Source organism: Pan troglodytes, chromosome 13 (assembly GCF_028858775.2).
Source record: "Pan troglodytes isolate AG18354 chromosome 13, NHGRI_mPanTro3-v2.0_pri, whole genome shotgun sequence".
NCBI classification, from domain to species: domain Eukaryota; kingdom Metazoa; phylum Chordata; class Mammalia; order Primates; family Hominidae; genus Pan; species Pan troglodytes.
Window position 1 is genome coordinate 140,192,529 of NC_072411.2, and position 17,967 is coordinate 140,210,495.

Here is a 17,967-nt window from a genome sequence, read left to right on the forward strand (position 1 = left end):
ACCTGGCGACGGAGCACTGCACCATGTCCGGTGGGAGGTGGTTCCAGAGGCTTGGTTTCAGTACAGATGTTTAGAATTTGGGGACTCTTTGGTGGTTTCTGGAAACAAACAGGCATACAGTATTTAAAATTCTGTATTTAGATTTGCCGCTAAATACTTATGACATACCGTTCTGGATGTCATAGCAGGGAGTTAAGTGTAAGCTGAGAAACTTTCCAGACAAGTCGTGAGGCATCAGAGAACCATTGTTTCAGGTATATCTGGCATCATCTAGGAGCAGAGCTCCTTGTTTTCACTATAGGAAGAAAGCAAACTAAGAGAAAATACCAGGGAAGGAATGGGCATGATTGAGAGCCTCTGTGTGCCAGGTGTCTTGACTCACATTACTTTATTTCATTCTTCTGATGGTTCAGTGGGTTATTTATTTATTTATTTATTTAGAGACGGAGTCTTGCTCTGTTCCCCAGTCTGGAGTGCTGTGGTGTGATCTCAGCTCACTGCAACCACCAGCTCCCGGGTTCAAGCAATTCTCCTGCCCTAGCCTCCTGTCAGTGGGTGATCTTAACATTCATATCTTTATACATTAGGAAGTTTGGGTTCTGAAAGCTAAAGTTAAAAACATTAGCTTTGCCAATGGAGACGGCTGAATTGTTGAAGTCACTTAATGTCCAGGGCTGCCCAGCTTTTAAGCGTGTGCCCTTCCTACCACATCAGGTGGTGAGAAAATGTTTGTCATACTGTCTTGTCCCATTTGTGACTTCAAGAAATAGGAAGGAAAATGGAATAAAGAATGACTTGAAAGCCACTGAGCCTTGAAGACTTGTTTCCCTTATTAGTTTCCCTTATTAGTTTGAGACTGGCACAGAGGTTGAGGTGGAGGGGTAAGGCTTAAATTTTCCTGTCCTTCTCTCAGACCTGCTATTCCCCAGCCCCCCTCTCCCCTCCCCACTACTAGTCCCTGTGGGGAAACATCATTCCCATGCAGCCTTTCTGAAGTTCTGTGTGCTGTGTTTGACCTTTAGCTCTGTAACGATGATCTTACATTTTTCTATTTCCACTGCTGTCTCTTTTGGAAGTTTCATAAATGATGGGCTGGTCAGATTTCATCAGGAATAAAACCCCATGTTCTCAAACCCAGAAGTACTGAGAGCAGCTGGTGGCTCTGCATGAACCATGTTCCTACCCTGCTTCTGTAGGGTCCTTTCCTCTCCTTTCCCCAGCGTTTCCTTCCTGTCCCCCCTGCCTTTTTTTTTTTTTTTTTTTTTTGATACAGAGTCTCACTCTGTTGCCCAGGCTAGCACGATTTCAGCTCACCACAACCTCTGCCTGCGGGTTCAAGTGATTGTCCTGCCTCAACCTCCTGAGTAGCTGGGATTAGACGCATGTACCACCACGCCCAGCTAATTTTGTATTTTTAGTAGAGACGGAGTTTCTCCATGTTGGTCAGGCTGGTCTCAAACTCTCGACCTCAGGTGATCTGCCTGCCACGGCCTCCCAAAGTGCTGGGGAGCCACTGTGCTCAGCCTTTTTTTTTTTTTTTTTTTTTTTTTTTTTAATGAGATGGAGTTTCACTCTTGTCACCCAGGCTGGAGTGCAATGGCATGATCTCGGCTCACCGCAACCTCTGCCACCTGGATTCAAGTGATTCTCCTGCCTCAGCCTCCGGAGTAGCTGGGATTACAGGTGCCTGCCACCACACCCGGCTAATTTTTGTAGTTTTAGTAGAGACGGGGTTTCACCATGTTGGCCAGGTTGGTCTCGAACTCCTGACCTCAGGTGATCCGCCGCCTTGGCCTCCCATAGTACTGGGATTCCAGCCAGGAGCCACTGAACCCAGCCTCCTGTTCCCTTCTCTTGTTTTCTTCCTGTCTGCCTCTCATTCAGGCAAGTGTGGGGCAACTTCCAGGGGCCAGCATATGTCACTGGTGTCCCCAGCAGGGCGTCTCCAGGGGATCATTAGGGTGTAGTACTTGGCTGAACACAAAAGTAGTTGCATTTGCCATATTTATAATGAATCATTGCTTACAGACTCTCCTGAGCATCTCTTTCCCACTGGGCTGTGAGCCCTGAGGGAGTGCCAGCTGTCTTGCCCACACTATTTCCAGTGTGTAGCCTGTGCCTGCCATGCTAGGCAAAAACACAAATTGTTCAGTGGTTGCCCCTCTCTCTGCCCCCTACAAACTTAGTGTAGAAAAGAGATGAAATAATTCAGTCAGCATAGGAAAATCACATAGGCACAGGCATTCAGGATAGAGTGTGAGGGCACACTCTGAGGGCACCAGGTGGGTCAGTGAGAACGGACACAGCAGCAGCCAGTGCGGAGCCTAGGGATGGGCTGGGGCTTCTCAGGGTGCTTCTGCTTCACTGCCATGACTGACTTGACACAATTTCTGTACTTCATAAGGACTTGTCTCCTAAGAGTTACAGTTCCTGCAGTGAAGGTCTGTTATTAAGACTGTGAATGTGGAAAACCTTTAATAAAGTCGATCATTATTTTAGAATAAACTTTTAAAAGAAAAATGTCCATTTGGAACCCCCACCCCACCCAATATCCCAGCAGCTAAAATTCAAATTTTCTTTGTGTTTTTGTCCCTTTGCCTCTGCAGTTTAATTCCCAGCCCAAAGCCTGCCTTGTAATTTGTCAGTTTAGAAACTGTCCAAACGGATGTAGTGACATTTAGTGAGCTCCTACATTGTGCCAGGCTCCGTGTCAGACACTGGAGGGCCAAGGATGGGAACTTGGTGGCCTTTTAAGAATTTCAGTCTCTGGGGAGACAGACGCTGACATGACAATGAGGAGCCCGGGTGGTGATGTGGGTGACGGCTATTCCTCAGGCTGGTGGGGACGCCCAGAGGAGGAGCACGTGACATGGCCTGGGGATGCCTTGGAGGAGGAGAGAGCCTTAGCCCAGACCCTAGCTGGCCTGTGGTGTCACACAGCCCTCAGGTGCGTCGGTCAGGACTGGTTGGAGGAAGCTGTGTGCTGTAGCAGGAGAAAGGATTACAGCCTTTGTTCTTGGCTCTGATTTCCTCCTGGAAGTGAAGACACCACGTCTCCTCACATGTTGTTGGCCAAATCAGATAACATGACCATGGCCAGCCCGGAGGGACTAAGGAAGGCCAGTCCTGCCATGGGCCCTGGAGGAGGAGAGCCAGAGACACTTGTTGAACAGCAGTGATGACGACCACAAGTGACACCTGAACTCCCACTCTCCCTTCTTCTTCATATGAAATTATCAGACTTTGTAGGGAATTGAGACAACACAGCCATGCAAAAATAGAATAATAATAACCTGTAATCTCTCCATCCAGAGATGATCACCCTGACTCTCTAATGTCTATTGCAGACAGTATAAATTCCACATACCAATGGGGTGATGCTACACATAGTCTGGTAACTTGGGGCTTTCCCGTCATAATATGATGGACGTACACATTCATGTCAGTCAATGCACGATTGCATCATTATTAATAAGAGCACTTCCTTGTATGATGTATCATTTAAACCAGTCCTTTATCATTGGTCACTGGTTGACCAACCTTTCGCAGTATAAAGCAGACTTTCTGTAAAGGGCTAAGCAATAAATATTTTAGGCTCTGTGGACCACATGGTCTCTGTCCCATATTCTTTTTTGTTTTTCAATAACCTTTTAGAAATGTAAAAACCAGTCTTTGACCATGTGAAAACAGTCCCAGCCTCGATTTGGTCTGTAGGCTGTGGTCTGCTGCCCCAGAATAAATAGGGCTGTGAGGTAAGTCTGGGGCATGCATCTTATGTCTGTCTGCCTCTTTCCTCTGGATCAGTTCCTAGACATGGCATTATGGGTATTGAGTAATTGATGCTCCATTTTAAGCTTCTGGATAAATCCTATTAAATTACCTTGCAGAGAGGAATGCCAGTTGGCATCCTCACCATCCATGTTTGAAAATTCCGTTTCCCTAAGCAATTACCAAAGTAGAATATTTGCCTTTTTGTTGTTGTTGTTGCCATTTTGGGAGGAAATGGTATCTCATTTAATATCCGATTGTCATTTCTTTTTCTTTTCTTTTCTTTTTTTTTTGGAGACAGAGTCTTGCTCTGTCCCCCAGGCTGGAGTCCGGTGGCACAGTCTCAGCTCACTGTAACCTCCGCCTCCTGGATTCAAGCATTACATTTTCATTTCTTAAGTTGGATGCTGAATAGTATTTCCCACTAATAAGCTGTTTATATTTTTTATGAGCTGCTATTATGTCCTTTGCCCATGTTTCCATTGGGGATATTTGTTTTTCTTCTAGATTTACTAGAGTCCTTACAAGCAAAGTATGTGAAACTTTTTTCTTCAGTTTTTTAGCTATGCTGTAAATACTTTCTTTGTTTTGCATTTACCGTCTTTAGTCGTTGTTCTATACAAGTTTGGTTTTTTTGTTTCACTGCTTGAGTTTTGTATGTTATCATATGCTTAAAGCAGCCTTCAGACCCCAAGATGGTCATCTACATTTTCTTCTAGTCCTATAATTCTCTTTTATGTTTAATTTTAATGCATTTGGAACACTGTGTTTTTCCAAATGGGTAGCCAGTGACCCACCAAATAACCCAGTTCTCTGTTGGTTTGAGAGGCCAGATTTGTCATACATTAGGCTTCTGGCAGGGTGAGTGATGGTGGCCGTGCCAAGCACTGAGGGGGAATGTGGGAGGGCTGGGCATTGCTTGTTGGTCTAGCTGTGGGCCACTGGGGTTGGGGGGAAGGGGCTACAGGCCTAATTCAGTTTGGAAAGTATGTATGTCAGAAGCCAGGTGCAGAGTTTTGCCCTCTGTTCTGGAACCACAGTTAAGACGACCGTTGACAAAAGGAGGTATCTGTGTTAACATCAAATTATGGAAGGTGTGAAGGGGACAGGAGGAAGGGCGAATACCCCCAAGCCTTTGGGAGATATGGTAGCACCAGGCTGCATGGTCATGTGTGAGGGCCTCCGCAGAAGGGGTACCTGCTTGGGAGGGAGAGTGAGTTTGCCAATTTTCTAGGTTCCTACAAAAACTGAGAGTTGGTGACTTGGCCTAGCACTAGCCTGCCACCATCCAGTGACCCAGAAGGGGGCACAGAGCCCTGCCCCTCATGGCAGTCTGACCTTCCCTCTGCAGCCCAAATGCCTCAGTGGAAGGGAAAGATGCAGTTCCTCCTTTCTATTAAATACATTCCCATTTATTTGTAGAAAAGCACAATGTGAAATTTATTTAAACTCATTCTGAACCTAAATTCTTTGTCCTCAGACACATGGATTTGCACAGTCAGTTTAATCAGTTTTTTGGAATCTACTGATTTTGTGGTATTTTGAAATTAGGAAGAATGCTCATTAGAGTGTCGAAAAAGTATTTTTGCTTTATACAAATAAATAAAAAGATGAAACTATAAAAGTTTACTAGAAAGTTAAAGAGGATATTTGGGTGGTGAAGTATTTTCTAAGTATGGCATCAAAGATAAAAATTTGATTACAAAAATAAACTCCTCAGAAAACATCATAAATAAAAGTTAATAGCAGATGATACACAGGGAAAATGTTACCCATTTCACAAAGGTTTGATTCCTTTTTGAGATGACCTTTCTGATGAGATCCTGTGATTTGACACTTCTGCATATTAACCAAGGGGACCTTTCTGTGGGAGGTCCTGGAGAAGAGGCCCTCTCCCTTACTGCAGGTTGTGGCGGGGTTGGCGGGCGGGGTGTCACATCTTCTGAAGGACATGAGCAGTGTATCAGAAGCTAGGGTTTATGACCAGCAGATCCTCTTCCTGGGCTTCATCCTGAGGAAACATTTCACCCAGGATGAACCCTGCATTGATAGAGCAGGGTTGGGAGAAGAGGAAGCAACCTGAGGGCCCAGAGGTAGGGAAGTGCCTATTAAACTCAGGCAGGTGTACCATGGAATGCAGGATGCCATCTGAAACGATGGCAGAAATAACTAAAACATATGTAGCACAGCTTTCTTCTATAAAGAAAAATGAGTATGCTGCATGCACACTATGTGTGTGGCCTAGAAAAGAGGCATAAACACATGTACATCAGGTGTCACATAATTTCTGGGTAGCATTTTGATGGAGTGTATATATTCTTACATAAAAAACAAAAGTGAAAGACAGCAGAATTTATTAGATATTTACATATGTTTCTTTTCATTTCTGTTGTCCTTTTCTCTCTGAGTATGGATTGCCTTTGTAACAGAGAAATCTGTTTGGTTTGGTTTGGTTTGGTTTTCTGGTTTGGAGGCAGGGACTCGCTCTGTCACCCAGGCTGGAGTACAATGGTGCGATCATAGCTCACTGCAGCCTGCAACTTCTGAGCTCAAGTGATTCTCCCACCTCAGCCTCCTGAGTAGCTGGGACTACAAGCAGGAGCTACCATGCCCAGCTCTTTTTTTTTCCCTGGAGAGACAGGGTCTTACTATATTGCCCTGGCTAATCTTAAACCCTTGGCCTCAAGCAATCCTCCCACCTCGACCTCCCAAAGTGCTGAGATTTTTTTCTCCTGGGTATCTATCATTAATTATATTTTCTTCTTTTAGGTGGCCTCCCAAAGTGAGCCACCATGCCCAAACTAGAAAAATCTTAAAAGAACTTTATCCAAACATGCCAAGTCATAAATGATATTGATATACTTTATCCCCACAAATTCATTTTCATTCTCTTTCTCTCCTTTAAATGTAAAGTGGACTAGGGCTTTCATCTAGGAAAATGTATGTGACAATAGCATCTTCAGAAAAATCCAGCAAATGGAACAGGCTGTTCTTGCAAGGAGCAGTAACTTTCAGCCATAGTAACTTGTATTGCAAAGGAATCTGGGGCTTCTGATTGGATTTGGACCCAGAGGATGTAGAACTATTCCTTAGAGTGCACTGTGGATACCTTCTGCAGTCCCAAACCCAGGGGGTGTGGGAGGTGACAGAAGTCCAGTCACCAGCACTGTCAGCCGGCAGGACACATGGGGCTTGTAGAGAGGTGCTCAGAAGCCCACGGGTAGACTTTGCTGCTGAGACTAGCCCTTGTGGATGCAGCGCATCAACACATGCCTCATGGGTGAGGTGAGCCAGTATTCAGGGTTGAACACGTGTTCAGCGAGTCAAACTGCACACTGAGTCAGCCATGAAACAAGCGTCTAGATAGGGGATGTGGTAAGGCTCTGGCCTGGAGATGTGATTTGCAGAGACTGTCGGCGTGATCTCTCTCATTCTCTCTGTGTTGCAGCCTCCCAAAGTGAAATGCCTGACCAAGATCTGGCACCCCAACATCACAGAGACAGGGGAAATATGTCTGAGGTGAGTTTCTTGTCTTTTCTTTCTTCTACATTCGTGAGTGTCATGTGCAAGCGTTGGGCTTTTAAACATGTTGTCTCCTCTGAAAAGATTTTGAGGCATAGCCAAGATTAGGAAGGGCTTGAACTCAGCTGAAGTAGCTGCGGTTGCCTGCCTGCTCCCAAACCCTACCCTACCTTCTGCCTCCAGACTAGTGTCTTCTCTTGGCCCTCTGGGGGCCACAGCCCTACTAAGTTCTCAGTGCAGCCTCCTTGCCTGCCCAGGATGGACCCTTGGAGTCCCTTGCCTTGTTCCCCTCCTATTTACATGAGAGACCACATTCCCTCCATGTGGCTGATATTAGCTAAGATGAGAAAATATGATTAATGATAGATACCCAGGAGAAAAAATATAGGTGGCAGGCTTGAGACGACCTTGGGCACTTGTATTTAAGCTGCCCTCTCTCTACCAAAATGGTCCTGATAGATGTCAGGGCACTTAGGGCAGGCAGCCTCCCGGAGCTTCGTGCCTGCTGTGACTTGTGTCCCTGATCCCTGGCATGGGCAGAACATCAGACATCAGTGATTTCTCCTCCTAAGGCTGCTGGAAAAGTTGTGTAGGTGGATTGGTTGGTTTTTAAAGTAAGTTTCACATTTGGGCTTTATTTTTTCTGCACTTTGTCCCTTTCATCACTTTAAGGCAGCAAGGTTGATTGCAGGGGCTTTGATATCAGACCACCTGGACCTGAGTCCAGCTCGCCGCCCCCGCCCCCACCCCCACCCCTGCCCGGCTGCCCGGGGCAGCTGTGGGACTTTAGGCTAGGTATTTGAACTGTATGTGCCTCACACTCAGCCAGTTTGGAAAGTAGGCACAAAGTGTTTTCTTAGCACATTTCTCCTACTTTTGACATGAAATGCAATTAGTGGCCTAAGTCATTTCTCATGCTCAACTTCCGTATCTCTTTTCTTTCGTTCCTCTCTCCTTAGTAAACACTAATCACCTTTGAAAGGAAATGTGTAAACTGTGGCTGCTGGAAATCTTACCTCAGGATCCCTTTCTCTTTTTTTTTGAGATGGAGTCTCGCTTTGTTGCCCAGGCTGGAGTGCAGTGGCGCGATCTGAGCTCACTGCAAGCTCCGCCTCCCAGGTTCACGCCATTCTCCTGCCTCAGCGTCCCGAGTAGCTGGGACTACAGGCGCCTACCACTACGCCCGGCTAATTTTTGTATTTTTTAGTAGAGACTGGGTTTCACTGTGTTAGCCAGGATGGTCTCAATCTCCTGACCTTGTGATCTGCCCGCCTCGGCCTCCTAGAGTGCTGGGATTACAGGTGTGAGCCACCGCGCCGGGCCGGATGCCTTTCTCTTCACAAGTACAGTTAGTGCCCATTTGCCCATTTCATTTTTGTATATACTGCTCCTTCTTCAATATCAGCCTCGTTTTTCACAGATGGTTAAAAATACATTTTACCAGACATACCTTTTTAAAAAAGCATCTTCCCTTTGAAGTATCTGTCCTTTACGTATTGAAACATTAAAATTCCACTATCTTTGGTTGCAGGTTATAAATGTGTTTGGCCCAGGCCCCCACTGCCCTGCTTCCTCCTGTGCTTGTGAGGACACCTGGCTCACTTTCTGGGGGGCCATACTCTACTTCCCTGTCTTGTCCCTGCCTTAGTCAGAAATGGGTCCAGAATAGGAAGCTCTCTTGTCCCTTTTGCCGTCTTCTGGGAAGTCAGATGATTAGCAAAACCTTATAAGGATGAACAGATGGTATCCTGATATAAAAGCCAGACGTCTTAAGGAAAAAGATTGTCAGATTTGACCATGTAAAAATTAAAAACACAAAATGGAAGAAGAAATGATCAACTGGATTAACATCCTTGGTATGTAAATAGTCCTTACTATTCATTATAAAAAAGACGGATACTTCTCTGGAAAAATGTGGCATTGGCTACAAATAGGTGATTCATAAAAGGAGAAATAGAGGTGGGCAGTAAATATCTGAGGAGATGTTCACTCTCATCAGTAACCAGAGAAAGGCGCAGAAAACCATGAAGTGTGGCTTACCACTCACCAGATTGGCAGGCACAAAGGTAGATACTTGGTGGTGGCGGGGGAGTGTGTGACAGAGAGCGAGCAGGCTCTCTTGTTGGAGGGTGTGTGTATTTGCACACCTTTCATTGGTCCTTCAGCCACGTAGACTACCTATAACTCGTATGTACCCTTGGACTTGTCAGCTGCACTTCTAGGGATTTAATCTAAGGAAATAATGTGCCAGATTGATGTACGGGGACCACCTTGTTAGTGAAAAGCAGACAGTGTCCAGTGGCAGCTTTATGGTGTGTCCCGAATAAAGGGAAGGAAAAGCCCAACCACACCTCTGGTTTGTGGTGACGCTGACAGCAGCTCATCAGCCCTTCCCACAGCAGGACTGATGGGTGCCTGGGGCTCCACAGGCCTTTCAGTGCTGGCACACAGGAGCACCTTCCTCTTTTAGAGAGATTTGCCCTGGCTCCACCTTGTTGTACCAGCAGGGACCCTTCGCCTGCTCTGGCACAAGGTCAGAGGCTCCATGTCTGTGGGATTGGAGGGCCTAGGTCAAGAGCTCAGTCAAAGCTTCTCCTAGAGCCCAAGCTTCTATTACAGTTCGTGGGGTGTCCTTTGTCTCCTTGCTTAATGACATCTCTGATAGCCAAGTGTCTCTGTCTCCTGAGCTGTTGCTGGGACTATCCTCTGTGAGGCCAGGCTAGAACTTCCTCAGTGACTGGAGGCACTGCACCCCTGATGGGCCTCACTGCTGCCCAGACCAGTGGCCACCACATGCTGGGGCCGGCCTTGCCTCCCCATTACCTGCCCCAGCCAGATGCAAAGCCCTCCTGCTCTGGCTGTGCTGTTAACAGCAAAGCTCAGGGTGAGCTTCCTTCTCCTTCATTCAGCTAATGTTGATTGAGCTTAGGCACTGGCAGAGGGATTAGCATTCCCTGCTTTTATGGATGAAACAGGCATTCAACAAATAAATGACAAATATATAACTGAAGGTTGCATTAAGATCTATATAAGAAAATGATTAGCTAGATCAGAAATAATTCCTCCATTCAACAAAATATAGCCACTAGGATTTGACTTCATTCCCAAAAAAGTTATTCAGAAGTTGACAATTCAGATCCACAAGTCACCAATACCTCTATAGGGTAGAAAGACGTCCACCCAGTTGGTAGGATACATGATTTGAGTTTTCCTTTTTTCTTTTTAAGGCTAAAAGTAAATTTTAATGGTCAATTTAAGGTTAGTTATCTGTTTTTTTTAACTGCTCTTCACAGACAATTAAGATTATAGCTTTGATTCAAACTCTACATATTTTTCTCCTGATCTGAATTGACTTTTGTGAATTTAAGCATGCTCTAATTCAAAAAAGTTTACCAGAGGTAACAATTATGGATAAAGCCTGATATTTTATTTACAGATCAAAGCCACAGCACAATAATTCAACAAATACGAAAGTAATTTTATCTCCAGAAGGAAGCTTGGCAATAAATTATACTTTTTCAAAGTATGGAATGATCATTTAATCCTTTTAAAATTATTTAAAATTTTTTTTTTACTTTTTAAGATTATTGGGAAAATGCTGATCTTCTCTGTATCATCCCAATTTGAGCATATGTGCTGCGGAAGTGAGCACTGGAATGATCATTTCCATGAGAGTATATGGTGTGCCTTTACAGCTGATAGACAGTAATGACCAGGACTCTCAGGTACCAGCTTCAGAAATGGGGCTTCACCAGACCTCTGAATCCTGGTGTGCCTTCCCTGAGCATGGGCCTCCCACCTAAGGAGTGATTGATACTCAGAATTTTGCATTAATCTTTTATCCTCAAGCTTTTTCTTTTGAACTTTAAAAAAATTTAAAAAAAAACCCAGTTACGGCTGGGCGTGGTGGCTCACGCCTGTAATCCCAGCACTTTGGGAGGCCGAGGCGGGCGGATCACGAGGTCAGGAGATCGAGACCATCCTGGTTAACACGGTGAAACCCCGTCTCTACTAAAAATTCAAAAAACAAAATTAGCCGGGCGTAGGTGGTGCATGCCTTGTAGTCCCAGCTACTCAGGAGGCTGAGGTAGGAGAATGGCGTAAAACCGGGGAGGTGGAGCTTACAGTGAGCCGAGATCGTGCCACTGCACTCCAGCCTGGGAGACAGAGAGAGACTCCGTCTCAAAAAAAAAAAAACCCAGTTATTAAAATGTCATATGCTGGGAGCTCCCATTGTTGTTAACCTGCATCAGCAGTGTTTCAGAATGTTGGTGCCCGTGAGCTGCCTGGGTTGGAAGAACAACATTGTTCATGAGGCGTGTGCCCTTGGGCATGTCTTCTCTGTGCCTTGGTTTCCTTCTGTATAAGACAGGGAAACAGGGATGCTCTCTTCACGGGTGGTTATAGGCATTAAGTGAATTTAATGGCACAGCACCTAGGATTGTGCCTGACATACACATAATAAGCTCTAAGCTTCAGTTACTCCTGTTGTCATGTTGTCATTTTGTTGCCATTGTCATTTTCTTTCTTTCTTTTTTTTTTTTTTTTTTTGAGACAGGGCCTCACACTATTCCCAGGCTGGAGTACAGGGGCGCCATCACAGCTCACTGCAGCCTTGAACTTCTGGACTCAAGCAGTCCTCCACCTTTGGGAGTACAGGCGTGCACCACTATGCCTGGCTAATTTTTAATTTTTAGTAGAGACAGGGTATCACTGTGTTGCCCAGGCTGGTCTCAAACTCCTGGAGCCAAGCTATCTTCCCACCTTGCCTCGGCCTCCCAGAATGCTGAGATTACAGGCGTGAGCCACCATACCCAGCCACCATTGTCATTTTCTGAATATTAAATTGACAAATGTTCTTTGTGTGTTGTTTTAAACATGCTCTTCCTCAGCCTAAAACTTCCATGTCAAGTATTACAACAAATAGATAAACATAACACAAGACATTATAATTGAATATGTATATAACCTTGGAGGTGGAAATGCCTTCCTCAGCAAGAGAAAACTGAGAAGACACAGAGGAAAAGATGGGTTTAATAAAAAGTAGAGCTCCTGCATGGCACACACCGAGAGGACTAGTTGGCAGCGTGCAGGGCACCTGTGGCTGCTCCTCACTAACCACTGTGTGTTTGTCTTTTTCAGTTTACTGAGAGAACATTCAATTGATGGCACTGGCTGGGCTCCCACAAGAACATTAAAGGTAGAGTCTGTGCCTTGATCTTGATCATAAGTTGTCCCTGTGGTCCTCTCCCTGCAGTAGCCAGCCTCCCGAGAAAGCAGCACATGTCCTTGCCTGTCACATCCACACCAGTGGCCGGACACACCCTGCCTCCTCTTCTCCCTGCTGCCTAGGCTACTTAGCCAGTCACTGACCTCGGTCAGTTTGGGCCGGATGAGCATCCTTGTTGACTTTGCCAGGCACCATTCTAGAACCAGAGATAGGAGCCCAAACTTCAGGCTTCACAGCCAAACCACCCGCCACATAGGAAACCTCATGGCCATCATTCATTCAGCAGGGATGTCTTGAGCTTTTCTGGCCACTAGGTGTTGGAGAAGGAGCAGCAAATTGATGTGCAAACCACTCCCTATGGCCAGAGAAGACTGTCAGGTGTTGGGTACCTAACATCAGGCAGGGACCCTAGGGGAACAGCACAGGAAGGGGCTTTTGGCCCTGGCCCTGCATAAGGGAACACTGCAGACTGCATGCAGTCCTGACCCAGCTCCTCCGAGCTGTAGTCTCTGCCACCATGGGCAGCCCACCCAGCCTTTTCTTAGCCTCTCCCCACGCTCTAGAAATGTCCTGCCCTCTCAGAACGTTCCCTCTGCAGGTCGTGCCTCTACCTGGAAGGCGGCGCTCTCCTCCAGCCCTCTCCCTGGCAGACTCCTGCTCCCCTGGGGCTCAGATGGCTGTCATTGCCTCTGGAGCCTCTCCTCCCAGGGTGGGTGCTCTGGGGAACACGTCTCGTGAACAGTGCTGGCCTGCTGACCTGCCCATCTGTACATCCCCCTTCCTCAGGCTGAGGGCTCACCTTCACCCACGCTCCAACCCTAGGCCTGGCTCACATCGGAAGGTCAGGGATGGGTGGGTGGATGGATTGATGGACTAGAGAAAACAGAGAAAGGCAAATAAAATTACCAACTAGCAAAAAGTAGGGGAGGAGCATGAGAACAGGCCTAAAAAGGACGAAACTCTTGAGTTGATGAAGAGGAAAATGGAGAATGAATTTGTGATTCACAGATGGGAGGTCAGTACAGATAGAACAACTCTGGCTTTCAGTTTTATTTAATGAAAATCTCTGATCCTTGAATTGTGAATCTTCTATGATTCTTTAAATAACTAATGCAAAATCATGAAGAAAACTTAATAGGATGAGGGGTAATTAACTTATCTACGACCGCAAGAGGCAGTAGATGTAAAAACAACAGACTTTATTTTGAAGGTGACTTTTTAGAAGTCAGAACCATATTTGGTGGTAACAAGTAAGAGGTGATTTAAGGTGGAGCCCCTATGCAGACACTGGCCTGCGGGCCCTGTCGTGCAGGATTGGGCTTGTCAGGTCTGACTGGGAGGGTGTCTGATGCTATCTTTGATTTTATATTCACTACCTGAGACTGCTCATATCTTTGAATTTTCCAGAGTTTGTTGTTACACTTGAAGAGAAGTTATTTTAATTTTCTATCTTGAGAAAAACAAACCATGCTAAAGACAGGTTTTGATACAGTACAAAGCATATTTCTTGATCATGGGTTTAAAAGACTAGGTGCACTTTGGCTTAAAACTTGTTTTCTTTTTTATTTCAGGATGTCGTTTGGGGATTAAACTCTTTGTTTACTGTAAGTACAGTGATCAAAATCCCAAGTTATTCTCAATTTCCTTGTTGCTGGTTTTAGACATTGCGTTAAGACATGGTTTTAACACAAAACCATGTTAAAAAATGAAACATGGACTGGGCACAGTGGCTCACGCCTGTAATCCTAGCACTTTGGGTGGATCCCCACTTGAGTCCAGGAGGCCCAAACCCCATCTCTACAAAAAATAGAAAAATTAGTTGGGCATAGTGGCACACGTCTGTAGTCCCAGCTGCTTGGAAGGCTGAGGTGGGAGAATTGCTTGAGCCCAGGAGGCAGAGGTTGCAGTGAGCTGAGATTGCACCACTGTACTCCAGCCTGGGTGACAGAGACTCTGCCTCAAAAAACAGATACACACAAAAACCCCCCAAAAACATGCTGGCTGGGCATGGTGGCTCACACCTGTAATCCTAGCACGTTGGGAGACTGAGGCAGGTGGATCACTTGAGCCCATGAATTCAAGACCAGCCTGGGCAACATAGCAAGACCTGTCTCTAAAAAAAATAATAAATTAAAAAATAGCCCACCATGCAAATAGTTACATAGTTACCCCTTTTTTCTATTGCTCTTTTATGAGTCAGAAGTAGAACAGTGAGGTGGGGAATGAGGGGACTTTGGAGTGACATGTGGGGAGGTTGTCTGGGACAGGGGCCACAGCAGTCTCACTTCTGCCCTGCTGAGGTGGCTGACCCCGGTTTCTAGGGGATGAGGCTGGTTCCACTTCCCTTAGCCCCTTCCAGCAGGGTGGCTGTTACTCTGGGGTCACTTGGCCCAGTCCACTTCTGTGCCTGTGGCTACACTAGCCAGCCCAGGGAGTGGCCCTGTCACCTCCCAGGTGTTCTGGTTGGGGTGGATGATTTTGTGGTTACCCAGCCTTGAGGGCTTTTCGTGAGTCCAGAACCTCAGAGTTGTTGTCTTTTTGTCAGTGATGAGCTGCTGAAGTTTGCTGTTCTCAGGAAATAGCATTTCTCAGACAATGGCCCTAGGGCAGGAAGAGGCTAAATGGACTCAGCCAAAAGCTGTTGGTTGGATTTTTTTTATACGATATTATACGTTCCTTTGAATTTTTACTTTTTGATTCATAAAGGCGCTTTTAAAGAAATAAGCTTCAGAGATCTGTTTGTGAAAAAATAGTTTTTGCTACTTTTGATAAAACCTAAGGTGCCTCTATGATCTTGGATGGTCCACCCAGGCCAGCGGGCTGTTTTATGAGCATCCTCCTGGCCAGGTGTCATGTGGGTCACTAGCTGTTGCCTACAGCAGAGGCACCTGCAGGACTCAGTTAAACTAGGGGCGGGTCTGCTCTTACTTGTCCTGTCATCTGAGGACACAGTGTTCTTATCTTCAGCAAAAGCAGAGCCTCAAACTAAACTGAGTCCCTGCCCACCTTTTGTCTTTCTGTCAGATGTTAGCTGGTGAATGTCTATCACACAAGCAGAGAAATCAAGCACTTCCAGTGATTTCAGGATCTCCCTGAATCTCCATGGGAGGTCATACCTGATGGAGACCTGGACTTGACAGTTTCTGCTGGTCTCAGCCACTTTGTTCTGCTTCTGTCTTTGGCTTTTTCATTGAAGTGAATGAAGTTTTATTTCTGGAGCCTAATTTGAAATCTGTCTGGCAGTTGTGCTGCATTGTAATATTGAGCCTTGGCATCTCCAGATTTGATTGAGAGAGCCAAAGCTGTGAACTGAGGCCCTTCTAGGGGCCCATATGCCATCATTGTCATCAGCCACCATGATTTTTTTCTGGAGCCCACCATGTCTGTCCCAGGTTCCTTGGCTCTGAATAGGTTTTAACTGGCAACTTGCTGCAGGGGAATTAATGGGAGGAAAGAAACACTGGCTCCTTGGACTTAAAAAAAAATTGTTGGCTAGGCGCAGTGACTCACGCCTGTACTCCCAGCACTTTAGGAGGCGCTGAGGCCAGCAGATCACCTGAGGTCAGAAATTGGAGACCAGCCTGGACAATATGGTGAAATCTCACCTCTACTAAAAAAAAAAAAAAAAATTAGCCAGGCGTGGTGGCGGGCGCCTGTAATCCCAGCTACTTGGCAGGCTGAGGCAGGAGAATCGCTTGAATCCAAGAGGTGGAGGTTGCAGTGAGCTGAGATCACGCCATTGCATTCCAGCCTGGGCAACAAGAGCGAAAATCCGTCTCAAAAAAAAAAATTTCTTTTAAAGAAATCTGCTACAGCCACACTAGCTCCCCATCTCTCAGTGCTCTAAGTAAGTTCTAAAAGAGCCAATCAAAATTGCTAATTAAGTCTGTAATGGTTATTCTGATCAACTCATTTATCTTAGGTCTAACATACAGTAAAGAAGATAAGAAATTCTGTGTGTCTGATAACAGTCTTTATCTAATATGTACTTTATATTTTTGCCTTTTTCTAGGACTTGGAATCTGATTTTCCAACTGTGAATGACTGTAGAGATTTACAGTTTTTCTTTGCTATTTTGTAACATTTTAATGGTCACAGCCATATTAATCTCCAGGAACATAGTCCCCAAATTTAACATCATTCCTGAAGAGAAATATGGTTGTCTTGACAATGATCCATCCTACAGCCTGCGTTGGAAAGCCATGACTCATCATAAGGACAAATTGAGGCCCCCTGATTTTTTCTTTTTTTTTTTTGTTTTTGAGACCGAGTCTTGCTCTGTCACCCAGGCTGGAGTGCAGTGGCGCCATCTTGGCTCACTGCAACCTCTGCCTCTGGGTTCAAGCAATTCTCCTGCCTCAGCCTCCCGAGTAGCTGGGATTATAGGCATGCGCCACCATGCCTGGCTAATTTTCGTATTTTTGGTAGAGACGGGGTTTCACCATGTTGGCCAAGCTGGTCTCGAACTTGTGACCTCTGGTGATCCTCCCATCTCAGCCTCTCAAAGTGCTGGGATTACAGGCGTGAGCCACCGCGCCCAGCCAGGCAAGCCCCCTGATTCTCAACAAGAGGGCTGAGCAGTGTGAAGATAAGATGCAGCTTTGGTCCAAAGTCCAGAGTGCTTCTTGGGGCTGAGGGGCGCAGCCATTGCAGTGCTTTTCCAGGGGAGAATGGGTCGGGCTCCCTCTCCTGAGTCGGGGGACATGAGCCTAGCGACACTGCTGTGCAGTTTGCTCGGGTTCTAGACATTGTCCCTATTGGCTGTGCATGGGAGGCTTGGTGAAGCAGAGAAAGGAAAGTCCAGGGAAGGGGCCCAAAAAGTCAAAACTGTTAATCACAAAACAAAAGAAAAAGTGAATTTTTATGGAAAGGAAGGGGATTTTTATTTGGAAATGCTTAATAATAGTGGTTTTCATTCTCCAGTTATCACAAATAGCATTAGAAATGAATGCGATTGCAATTTACTCCATCTTCACCAAACTTTGTAGAACTACATGTCAACATATCTCTGACTTCTTTCAGTCAGTTGTCAGTCACCATTTTGAAAAAAATACCCACATGTTCGATATTTTGATATCACAAGCACTTGAGTTCTTAGTGGGATTCTCAGCTCTCCAGTTTGGTCTGCCATTTGCTAATTAGACTTCTCTTACTGTGCCATAAAATGAAGACTTTAACAGCAGAAAAGCAGTTCTTCCAATGTTTACTTTAAGTTTCTCTCTTTTTAAGGATCTTTTGAATTTTGATGATCCACTGAATATTGAAGCTGCAGAACATCATTTGCGGGACAAGGTGAGCCAGTAACAGGCTTATTCTAGGTTGATGTGCTTGTCACGAACACGATTACTACTGTCTCTTGATTGGATAAATGAGAAATTTATCCACCAAGAGAGTGGTGGGATGCAAGGCTGGAATTCAAAGCAATTTGTAAACAATATGGTATAGTA

General features: G+C 45.6%; 1 protein-coding gene and 1 non-coding gene across 9 annotated transcripts in view; one reads left to right on the forward strand and one right to left on the reverse strand.

The window, feature by feature from the left end:
• Positions 1 to 17,967, forward strand: part of UBE2F (ubiquitin conjugating enzyme E2 F (putative)) — a 75,643-nt gene that overhangs the window by 51,186 nt on the left and 6,490 nt on the right. For 5 of the 8 annotated variants that reach the window (XM_516184.6, XM_016950812.4, XM_016950814.3 and 2 more), the window contains 4 exons: positions 7,217 to 7,287; positions 12,433 to 12,490; positions 14,092 to 14,124; positions 17,750 to 17,812. In XM_516184.6, the coding sequence (XP_516184.1) occupies positions 7,217 to 7,287; positions 12,433 to 12,490; positions 14,092 to 14,124; positions 17,750 to 17,812 (225 nt within the window). The remainder of the gene's footprint in view (positions 1 to 7,216; positions 7,288 to 12,432; positions 12,491 to 14,091; positions 14,125 to 17,749; positions 17,813 to 17,967) is intronic. The other 3 variants (XM_016950813.3, XM_063790956.1, XM_063790955.1) reach the window with 1 other exon arrangement.
• LOC112208460 (U6 spliceosomal RNA) lies at positions 10,840 to 10,942 on the reverse strand. The gene has a single exon (XR_002942942.1). It is a non-coding gene; the product is annotated as a U6 spliceosomal RNA (small nuclear RNA).